Consider the following 12,118-nt stretch of genomic DNA (forward strand, 5'->3'; position numbering starts at 1 on the left):
AATTGATCTTCCCTAGTTTGTCTGAATCACCCTGTTCCTCCTACACATAGGGAGCTCATAAAATAGCACTGCTTTGCACCTTTCAGACTCTTACGTCTGCTGCAGTCCAGCCTGTGCTGTAACTCTCACTGGTTTTGCTGAAGAAATTGCAATAACTGTGGCAGCAGTATTATTACTTTTACAATTACATATCTCAACACTTCCCAGGCATTCATATTTATATGATGCAGTCTTTGCTGGTAAAAGTCACATGATAAAACAAGTATCTTAGCCTTTGTGTTGCCATAGGAACAATCCAAACCTAAAGCATCTCCCTATAAAAGAAAATATATTTTGCTTCCTCCAAAACAGGCATAACAAAGTCATACTTTTGTTAGACTATTAGCATTTTAACTTTCAATATATAGAATAATTCAAGGTTAGGTGAGTTTGCACTAACAATCTTTCCATTTGTCATGAGATGCCAAAGTGCAGCCTTCTAACAAATTTGGAGAAAACCAAATTTGCTAAACCACAGCTAATTTACCCTTCTTTCTAGCCATGGACTTTCTTCTTCTAACCTTCCTTTAAGCCCCTACAGATTTATTGTGCTGCTAAACTTACTAGTTTAACATCTGTACTGACTACCCAATTTCTACTGTCATCTTGATAGAAAAATAATGAAACCAATACTTTAATATTGGTGTATTGCCTTTAAATTTTTTGTGTTGGTCTTCTGATTGTGCTGGGATGACTATGAATGTAAGCCTGAATATGTATGTGATCAGGGAAGCGAGACCAGTGATTGCTCAAGGCTCTTCATCCTCACAACTCACTGAAGCATTTTCCTTTAGATCAAGCGTTATGTTGGGGATTTTTTTTGAGCAGATATAACTTTTTCTCATAAATGTAGTGATGGATATAGAATTCTGTCTGGATATTTGCGTTTGTGAATTCTGTGGTGATCTGGTTATGGGGCTGTTTTCCAACAAGCATGTGTTTGTTCTACTAAAATTTACCACACACACACACACACACATCACAACTGTGATAGTATCCCAGTTCACCTGAGCTATTTTCTTCCTCCTCAGCATTTTCCTGAGGATCCCTCTGATCTCCTTGTTCCTCAGGCTATAAATGAGGGGATACATTAAAGGAGTAATGTTGGTGTAGACCAGAGACACCACCTTGTCCCGAGCTGGTGAGTAACTGGACATAGGGCGAATGTAGATGAAGGTGGCACAGCCGTAGTGCAGTAAGGTGATGGCCAGGTGTGAAATGCAGGTGGAAAAGGCCTTACCCCTTCCCACAGGGGAGGTGACACCGAACAAAGCCACAGCAATGCGAAGGTACGAGGCCAGGATTAGGAGCAAGGGGAGCAGCAGGAGGAGCACGCAGGTAGCCAGCAGGAGCAGCTCAGCGGTGTAGCCCTGAGCGCAGGCCAGGTGCAGCACTGCAGGCACATCGCAGAAGAAGTGCTCGATGCGGCGGGACTGGCAGAAGGGCAGGCGGAACACGGCCACCGTCAAGGCCAGGGCAGCGGCGAAGGCTGCCAGGGCGCCGGTGAGGGCCAGCCGCAGGCACAGCCCCTCGCTCATCAGGGCCGCGTAGCGCAGGGGCTGGCAGATGGCCACGTAGCGGTCATAGGACATCGCTGCCAGCAGGAAACACTCGGCCCCGCCGAGGGCCACGAAGAGGAGCATCTGTGCGGCACAGCCCAGCACCGAGATGGAGCTGCCGCCCGCCGCTGCCAGGCCGAGCAGTGCCTTTGGGACAATGACTAAAGTGTAGCAGAGCTCGACGGCAGAGAGTTGGCAGAGGAAGAAAAGCATGGGGGGACGTGAGGGGTCCATCACCACCGCCATGAAGATCATCATATTCCCTGCCAATGTGACCAAATGAACAATGAGAAAGATAAGGAAGAGCAGGACCCGCAGATGGAGCAGCTCGGAGAAGCCGAGCAGGAGGAACTCCATGGTTGCATCAGTGCTCACATTGTCCCTCTCCATGCAGCCTTCACATGGCATCTACAGGAGAGAAACAGAAGGGAAACTGCTGAATTTGATGCCTGGCAATTCCATATAGGAAATAATGCTGTATTACTGTAGAACCAGTGTAGTAAAGCTTATTGGCTAGAGAGGAAGGGGATTTCATTGCAAAAAAAACCCCAAACTTCAAACCTAATTTCCCTCAGCCACATTCAGCACAATCCCAGACCCATATTCTCACAACCACCAAGGTTCTCATGCCCAAACAATCTGCCTAGGATTCTTTGTGACACATTGGTGACAAAGACTGTCAATCGTTGGGTCTTCATCACTTCTTCTGAGTAGTGCTTAGGTTTCTGACCACGTGCAGGTTGTGAAAATGCATTAGGTACCCTCTAGGAGTTGACACTGATTAGTCTGACTGCGCTGTCCTGCTTTTGAGAGTCTTCATTGGACTCTCCCTCCTGATCTGAGTGTTCTAAGAAGCTGCAGACAGAGGTGTTTGGTTCTTAACAACCATCAGCTCCTAGGTCTCACAGAAGCTGCTGCTTTTCCTTGTGCTTCTACTCCCAGGCAGACCTGTTAATTCTCTGTTCACAGCATTTCTGCTGTCCCCTGCATCTGTGTCAGAGAGGTGCAAGGACAACCAGACAGTGAGCTGGAGCCTCTGTGCTACAGCCTCCCATTAGTGGGAATTTGAGGTGTTCTCTGACTGGCTTTTCCCTTGTCCACAGTGGGTCTGCCATAAGGTTCATACAGAAAGAAGGTTTAGGTGATTAGACATGAGAATTCCGAAATTAGTGCTGACATTTTGGCTGCTTACATCTTTATGTGTGGCTCAGCCCTATAGCATCAGGGCTAAAGTAAATAAACTTCCACTCTCAAAACCAAAGATGTTCTTGGCAACATACATACTCTATAACAGTATTTTAAGGAAAACACAATGCTAATATCCTGGACTTGGAGACTGATATCTTGCTTTTCACAGGAAGAATAGAAATTTCCTAGGAATGTGGAGAGATACAAAGCTATTTAAGCTGAAAAATCTAGGAAAGATAGGACTGTAGAGAGACATACAAAAATAAATTCTATATACATATACATTATATATGGTTGAACAGAATTCACTGCAACATGTTCATCAATGAATACAGTACTAACTACAAGGAATAATTCCAACTCTTTCTACACTTTGCCGTAAAACAGAAATAAAATCAGAGATTCCTTGAAGACTTCTGCTTATATAAAAATCCCAGCATAATTTAAGTTTAAAACAAACTGGAAAATTACATGAAATATCATCAAAGACTAATAGAAGGAATGTGACATTGGTGGAAAAGCTATTAGTGGAGATGGGGATTTTCCAGGAAAAAGATGTTTCAAAAAAACTCCAGAAAAAATAATCAATACAGTTGAGGAGGTGAATCTGCTTAAAGCCTACAGACCTTTGCCTTATTTTTTTTTCCCCAAGGTTTCCTTGTGATTCAGTATCTCAGCAGCATTCAAAACATCTGGGGACTCAGGTAAATATGAAAATACCCACAATTATATTACCTCAGGTGCAAAACTAGGAATTTAATCAGTTTGCCTCAGAGCATAAGTCAGCAAAAGTAACCATCTAGGAAGAAACTACCATAAACTCCAAGACCAAAAAATAATGGACAGTAAGTGAAGACCAGGAAGGAGCTCTTTAGAGAACATAGAGACACCAGTGATCCTGCAAAAGCAAGTAAAAAATGCTACTGCTAGGCACAGTTTCCAGCAGTTATAAAGCCATGGTTATCTCCTACATCCATGCTTTGCTGCTGCAAGACCTCCCCAAAAGCAGTTCTAAGCAGTCTGGCTGTAAATCTTTTTTGACACCCGATGCAAGTAAAACTGAAAACAGTAGTAATGGGTTGGCACATGGCTGTGGACTGAGGACCAGCTGGGGCTCCCCTCACTCCAAGTACTGAGGCTTTAAGAGGATTCTGCTAAACACAAAAGGGCTAAGAAGCGGGGAAGAAACAGGGGTTTCCCTTCCTTTCATCCGGAGCTGTTTGCTTCAGTGACAACATACCTTCTCTGAGTTAAAAGGTATGAAAATAGAGACTTCTTCCTCTTGATGATGTGTGCTGTTCAGTCTGGGCTGAGATTCTGTTTCTTGCCCAGTCTGGGCTCCGTCTGGCTGTGGGTGCCCCTAGAGCCGACGTTTTCTTTCAGCATTTCATAGCCATCCTCTCTTCTCTGCAGGACCCAGCTCCTTATATGCCACATGACACAGAAGTCTGTCCTGTTCCCTGCTGCCTCTGCCCTCCCTGCACCAAGGACAGAAAGTTCCATTCCTCCCAAGAAAGAGGGGGTTGCAGGTTTTCTGTAAATCGAGCAATAGGATGTAATTGCATCTTCAGAGGATGGCAGAGTTGCAGCACCCTCCTCTCTTGTTCTCTTCACTAGTGCAATTGAAAGTAGCTGATTATTGATAGGGCTGCTTTGTACCTGGCATGGCAACATTTTAAGTTCAAGTTAACATTTTAACAAATGCATTGCTGCTCTTATTAAATAAAAATAAATCTGTGTGTCTTTAAGTAATTTTAAACCAAACTAACACTTAGAGGCAAAGCAAAACAGATATTAAGACTTTAAACGCATCTGTGTGTGGAGTTTTCACCAGTTCGGGTCACCCATTATTCCTTACTGGCTCAGATGAAATCACCATTCAGCAGTTGGTAGGACTGAGATTATTTGAGCCCAATTTATTTTTATTGCCATTGTTACATTTATTCCTGGCCACTTTCATTGAAATAATTAAGGAGATCTGTAGCCTTATGTGAGTATAAAAGAGAGGCAAAGTCAAGATTTTTAAGTGCTAAAATTGATCTGCTTGGCAGAAACATGTAAACATGGTACTTCAGGATTTTTCACAGGGCTTGTTTTAGAAGGAATCCTTTAAAAATGTTCTTCTCTCATATATTATCTATGTGGGATAGTAATTTTGGAACAAAACTGCCTCACGCATCAGTTCAGTCTGGGACTAATTGTGTTGGGAAAAGAACCTGGACTTCCAGTGGACAGCAAGAAACAGGAGCCAGGAAGGGGCAACAAAGACCAATCAATTTCTGGACTGCAATAGTAAGAATGTGTCCAGCAGGTGAAGGAAAGTGATTATTCCCCTTTATCTGTCACACATGTAGCCACATTTGGAACACTGCCAAAGTTATATTTAATTATTTTTACTTTATTTTAAACCTGTCATTTAACTTCTTGGAATTACAGCTATGACAGTGGAGTCTATCCTCTTTAGTTTCTCAAATCACTTCCTTAACTTTCAATTTTTTTTTTTTAATTTCAACTCTTTTCCTTACACTTCGTATTGTTTAAGGTTCTGCAAATAATTCAAGGCACAGAATGTTTTTAGAGCATTTACAAAACTGAATTCTGAATTTGTCTTGAATTCTAGGTACTGTTGTATAATGCTGAAAAAAACAGCAACCCTGAAGCCTCTCTTGGTGATGCATTGTCTCTGCAGATTTAACAGGAGCAAAATTGAGATGCTGGTTATTTTCTAATTACACCTAACAAGTTGGGCAGATTATAAATGGAAGCAAATCTTTACAGTGAAGTCTATTTTAGTCAATGCTTTGCAGAGTAAGACTGCTCCCTCTAGTAAACTCTGTCAGAATTTCAGGACACCAGCTGATTAACTCATGCAGAGTTTATCTTTGTGTTATAAAATAAAATTTAGGGGCTCTGGTGCTATTTCTTACTTTGTCCTCTTCTCTTAACTGCAGAAAAGAATCTGCTGCCTCAGTTACAGTGCAAATATAATTATCAGGAACTACTTTGACAAGTCTATTCCAGCTCTCTCATCTTCAGATGGTCCTTTCCTCCTGCTGGACTGGAGGTGAACTGAGGTGAGTCAGCACGTACCCAGTTACCAATACCACACAGTCAGCAGTTATATGCACTAATTTTTTTTTTACCATAGTGCCCAGCCTCACACTGAAATAAATCAGGCAAATTACTATTTCAGTTTGTGTGTGTGCAGATAAGCCGTCATTTATTAACATGCAACTTACACCTCCCCGCAACGTTTCAACACACTCCCACACATTACCTGCAAAACACGGCTCCCCAAGAGGGGAGTGCTAGCTGGAGTGAGCTGTGCAGCCCAGTGCCAGAACACACAGCAACCAGACAAACAACAAGCAGCAGAGGATGAGAATATGCATGTCAAAGCGACTCGTACTTCCTCCTCTGGCCCACACCTTTCAGGTTCCCAGCACTTCCATTGCATCAGCTTACAGCCAAATGTGTAACAGATTATTAAAAGCTGCACGTTGGCATTAGTGTTTGCATGTCTTGAGTCTGCAGCATGTTACAGAGCTGTACATTCTGCCTTGCTGCAGAGTTCAGCCGTGCTCTCCTCCCCCGCACTCTTAACTGTGTGATTTTTTTTCAGTATATGCCTGCAAGGCTTTGGGACTGGCCTGCCTTAGCCCGAATTTGTATAAGGAGTCTCCTGGAATCCAGCTACGGTTAATGAATCACATCGTATCAGCTTCTATCAGCAGTTGCAACATACTTCAGAGGATATTCCCCTTGGTCTTCAGAAAAAGGGCCAGTGCTGGGTTTGCCTATCCACACCCGTGGATCACCCGACTTCTCCAAAGAAGGCAAGAGAAACTGGGAAGCTCAGTGTAATGTGGAGCAATCTAGGTAAAATGGAAACAAATGAGAGAGGTACCAGGAAACCTGGAGGAGAGGGACAGCCAGTCCCAGCAATGGCTGGGGAAATGGCACTCTCAGCCCAGAGGACACAAAGATCTTCAGCAGGCTGAAAGCAATGTTCAAGCAACATGAACTACCTAGCCAGTGGTAAAAGAGAATAAAGAGGATAAGAATGATTGCAGATCTTCTTTGCATGCAAAAGCACACTGATATTGATCCTCAGGGTGTATCTTAGCGCTGTAGAAAGCAAAGATTTTGGCTGTCATAGCTGCACTGATGTTCTGCTGCAGGTATGTTCAGGAGCAGAAGCTTCTGTGTTATTCAGAAATGTCATGGTGACTTATCTGATTAGAGAACTTAAGGCACTTTTAAGGTAGATTGCTTGAATTGGTTTTGGTGGTTGATGAAATGTAAGATTTGCTCAAATGAAAATGTTAAGAGTGGCAATATAAAAATAAATGCTAATATCCTTTGAGAAAGTGCATTTGTGACTCCAGCACAGATTATTATGATCATAACCTAGCAGGACCAGGGGCTGAAAATTACAGCACCTTGCCAGAGACTTTATGGTATGGGTAGGTATGGTATGGAATAGGTATGGGATCCCTATTCTGTAGTAAACAGGAGTCAAGAAGTGTCTCCCACAGAGGCAAGACACTGAAACAATTGGGCATAACCTTTAGGAGGAGCAGTGTATCCTTATTCCCACAATATTCAGAGCTTTCTGGAAACCGGGAACTGAAACCGGCTGGGGTGGTAACAGCAGGATGGCTGGCATCAGTTTGCCTTGGTGAGAAAAATCATCATGCTGCTCTCCTTGAGTTTCTGTTGTTTGGCTTGATAAACCATGCCTGGGAACTCAGTCTGGGAAAGATGCTGAACCATAAACCAACCAAAACAGAGTTTTGCAAAAAAAGGGACAGGCAACCTGGCAGCTAGCTACTCCTCATGATTTGTTAAGGGTGGGGCATTTCTTTCACCTCGTTGTACTTACTCATAGTCTAACCCAGCCAAAGGCATTGTCCTGTGTCTCTGCTAAAAAAAAAAGGTTGTACAGATCAGTTAATAGCACCATAAACATGCGAGCTTTTCCCATATGGAATAAAATATTGTTACTAGAAGAAAACTCATTTAGAGCTAGAGAGAGAAAGAACAAATCTAAAATAGGAATTAATGAATAAAAGGATGAAAACATTTAACCTGAGAACAGCAAGTGAAAATGGAAAAGACAGACAAACTGAAAATGAGGGCTACAGGTCCTGGAAAAGATTAACTAGGAACTCCAGTAGTTAAGACAAGAAGGAAGGTGAGGGTAGTAGGAAAAACTGATATTCTGAAGACAAGTCTAAGTTTTCTTCTTGTACCTGAAGTTATTTTCAGATTCATTTGGACGACTTTGTGGATGTCTCTGTGGATCCAATTAAAAGTTTGGGTTTTAACTACCTTCATCCTGAAGGGCTCATCTGGAAAGAAACAGAATAGCTGCAATTCTCATGGTCTCTGAAGGAGCTCAACAGTGTTCAGCCCTTCTTGGGGCAGGGATGACAGCACTCTGGGGCCTTGCTGAGAATCACTGGTGTTGACTTCCAAAAATCAGGTATTTATTGTTCCCTGTGCAATGGTAAATGAGGCATTGTCTCACCTGAGTTCTTCCTTGGGGTGGCAGTGACTGAGACACTCCACCTGGGGACATAATTTGTTTTTGCCTAATTTGTTCTGATGAACTACAGCCGTTGGGAGAAAAGCCAGAAAAACTCATTGTCTTATGAAGTTCTTCACAGGAGACACCATCTCAAGCTGATGCTGCACACACTTCATCCCCAATGTACTCAGCTACTACTCATTTCATCCTCCTCCTCCCATCTCATGTTTGGTCATCTAGAGAAACATTTTTCATCTGTATCATTTAGAAGCCCAAAGTTCATTTTCAGAATAGTGAGGTAAATAACTATTAGGCTGACATGCTTTTCTGAAGAAGCTTATTTCAGAAAATAAACTCTGGAAACCAGCATCCCAGACTGAATATACAAACTCCAGATGAACTGGAGCTTGTTTAGACATAAAAACTGTGGTAGACAGTCAATATATGTGGTCAGAGACTGCAGATGGGATGTAGGATTCATTCTAGCAATGAACTCTCAAGTTTGGTTTCAAGCTGTGTTTCAAGAAAGTCAGCTGGAGGTGAAAGAAAAGAGAAATCTGTCCCTAATTGTGAAAAGAATCTATGTTTTAGAAAACATATATATGGTGGCTTGCTGGACTGGATGGCAGGGGAGCAGGTGCTCAGTCAAAGAGCCATCCAGCTGTTGCCTTCAGCTTTCTTTAGCATCATTTCCACTTACTGCCTCACACAATGATGTACATATTATCTACTTCTATTATTTTTTTCTTTTGTTCACAACATTTCTAAATTCTTACATAACATAAGAGCAAACGCTGAAACGACTCAGTGAGAATTCAGCAAACTATTCTTGGTACAAATCTCAGCATTGCATCACCACTACAGAATACAGGATGAGATGCAGTAAAATGTTACTAGTCCAGATGTTCATGAACACAGAATTACAGGAAATAGTTTCAAGACAAGTGGATGCAAGAAAGAAAGACTTTTAATAGCTTTTCTGCATGAGGACCTGCTAGAGATAGAGGAGAGACTTACCAGCCTGCAAGGATCCCTGACTATAGATATGTCATGTATTTAATTTTTTCATTGTGCTTCTTGGGTGACCAAAGCCCTTATCTGAGAGGAGACATCACATGGCACAATAGAATCATGAGCTGTTTGGAGGAACAGGAGAAAGAAGAGGACAGTAGGTCCAAAAGGACAAAAACCTTAGGCCCGTACCTACTTCTGTGAGTCTCAGTGAAGATACGGCAGTAACAGATGACTCATGCTTGGCTGAACCCTCTGGAAATCCCAGGAGTTGCACTTGATCCTTGTGGGGTCCCTTCCAACTCAGGATATTCTATTCTATTCTATTCTATTCTATTCTATTCTATTCTATTCTATTCTATTCTATTCTATTCTACTCTAGTGTGGCACCTTGCATTTTTTTGCTGGCAAATGCCCTTCAGCTGTCAGAGTCCTGAACCCTGCCCTGGGCTGGGGAACTGTGGGCACACCTAGGGTTATCAAGAGACCACACTCATATTTACATGTTGGTTGATCAGTACAACAGATCTAGGTCTTGGATGGCTGATCTAAAGCCTGATACTTCTGGTGCCCTTAATGACTTCCAATCTCATGGATCTATTTGGTGCAAAGGCTTTTATTCTGAAATAAGTTGCTTGTTAGAGCACATGCTAACTGATCTGCATATTTATGCCTTTTCCTTTATGTTCAGACTCTGAGAAGAGCTTCCTCCATATTCAGTTTTAGCAACTTTCTTTTATTAGCAAAACCTAATTTTCCCTGATTAGGGAACACAGGCTGAAGACCCTGTGACAGCCTGAGCAGCAAACCAAGCTAAGCACTCAGCAGTTCTTTCAGAAATGTAATGAAACTGCATCAAGTGGGTGTGAAACCACAACATTCTCCAGTGCTACAAAAGGTCTTCACTGAGTCACAGAAACAAGAAACCAGCCTGGAGCACCCAGCCTTCTGCTGAGAGCCAGAGTATCACTAATACTGCATTCCATCATGATGGACTTTGTTACAGAGTCCTGGGAGCCTCCAAGACTGGACACTCCTTCACCACTCTACATGTCAGTTCCACTGCTGGGCTGCCCATTGATGAAAAATTTTCTGAATTTCCAACCAGAATCCCCTGAGGTGTGATTTACAGCTACTGACTATTAATGTTGGTTTAATGGAGCTGTAATAAACCTGTGGTATTTGGGACTGGAAGTAGAGGGTCAAAGGGAAACAGGTCAAAAAGGAGGAAAAACAAGATCAATGCATCAAGAGAATGTTGGAAACAGCCTCTTAGCACAGCATAGAGTAGCTTCACAGAGGCTACTAGATGTAACTTCACAGAGGTTACATCTTCAGAGTACCAGAGCAGACAGTTCAAATGGACTGCAGATATGAAAATTCATCAATGTATTAAATGCCAGCTGGAAGTATCCTATGAAACTCTTCAATATTTGCATGTTCTTAATAACTGATTTTATTTGTTATAGGCTTTGATGAGAAGAGGAGCCTTTTGCTGCCAAAAAAATTTGGAACTGTATTAATGTTGCATAAGTTAGGTCACTGAGATAGGAATCTTGTTATGTATTTCTCAACACTACCACTGGACATGAAGAAAACTTAATTGGAATTAAGTAATGCATATTGTTGTGTCTAAGAATTAAACTTTTTTTTCAAGATGCCCCAAACTAAAGCTTTACCCAGCTTTGGAGATGTGGGAAGAGGGAACTGAGGCAAAAAAAAATTGTTGAGTACCTCAGCCTTCTCCACATCAGTTGTCATGATTTCTCCTGTCTTATTTAGTGGAGGGGGGTGGGATATTGTTGCTGTAGAGCAGGACGGGAACGAAAATTACTCCAAATCAAAGGCAAAGAGAATGAACTCTGATTTATTTCAAATGCACCGCTCTATTTATAGAGAACATTGTGCAGACTAATTTCATTGGTCTTAGAGTAAAAACATCTCACAGCACTGGTGTGCAGTGAATGATGCACGGTGGCAGAACCTATCTATAAACAATGTGAACAACAAGATAGATTAGAGAATTATTTACATTCTTTCCCAACTGTCTCCCAGGCTCTCGCCTGGTTAGAAAACCTTCTCTTTTTCTCTCTGACTGAACTGAGAATATCCACAGGATATGACATTTTATTTTATCTTCCTTTTCTGGTAAATGTACTTATGAAAGTCCATATTATTATTCTTTCTAAATTAAGTTCCAGCTGTGCCTTGGCTTTCCTGATCCCATCCCCATGTGTTTAGAGCACAGTTACATCAGTTAGGAACATGAAGAACTCAGGGGACTCCTGTCTCCCTGTGTTGCTGAAGGAGATATCCTTTCTACATCTTGTACCTCTCTTAGGAGGAGCAAAAAAGCTACATCTGCTTAGCCATTAGTACTGTAGGAAGTCCTTAACTAAAATAATGCATTACTGTGATGTGGACAACCCACACACAAAGTCAGTGTTTACACACAAGCTTCCACCAGCTGTGCTCACCATAATCTCAGCAAATATGTGTCACTCAACAGTCTCACCCTTTTGGTGTTTGCACATCTTCAGCCATCTTCAAAACTGTCCTGACACAAGCTGTGATTTGGGGGGCTTGGACACGGCATTGAGAGGAACTTTTTTGCTAGGAATCAGTGCAGCACCGGACCAGGTGTGAAATAGAGACTTCTTCATCGGTATTTTTAGCACTTGGCAAGATGAAGTCACAGTGACCTGATGTGGTGTTGAGGATAGTCCCACTTAAAGCAGAGTTTCTGAACAATGCACCACCCTCTTGATGACATGGATATCCATGAACA

The 12,118-nt window shown here is 42.2% G+C and overlaps 1 protein-coding gene across 1 annotated transcript; it reads right to left on the minus strand.

The window, feature by feature from the left end:
• On the minus strand, nucleotides 1-2,014 carry LOC137469769 (olfactory receptor 10AC1-like). The gene has a single exon (XM_068182894.1). It carries the CDS (start codon nucleotides 2,004-2,006, stop codon nucleotides 789-791), a length of 1,218 nt encoding a protein of 405 aa, XP_068038995.1. The 5' UTR covers nucleotides 2,007-2,014; the 3' UTR covers nucleotides 1-788.
• Nucleotides 2,015-12,118: the final 10,104 nt, after the last annotated feature.

The sequence above is a fragment of the Anomalospiza imberbis genome, chromosome 2, assembly GCF_031753505.1.
Source record: "Anomalospiza imberbis isolate Cuckoo-Finch-1a 21T00152 chromosome 2, ASM3175350v1, whole genome shotgun sequence".
Lineage (NCBI taxonomy): Eukaryota > Metazoa > Chordata > Aves > Passeriformes > Viduidae > Anomalospiza > Anomalospiza imberbis.

Excerpts from the sequence above, each read along its gene's own strand:
- LOC137469769 (XM_068182894.1), bottom strand. The coding sequence starts at position 2,006 with ATGCCATGTGAAGGCTGCATGGAGAGGGACAATGTGAGCACTGATGCA.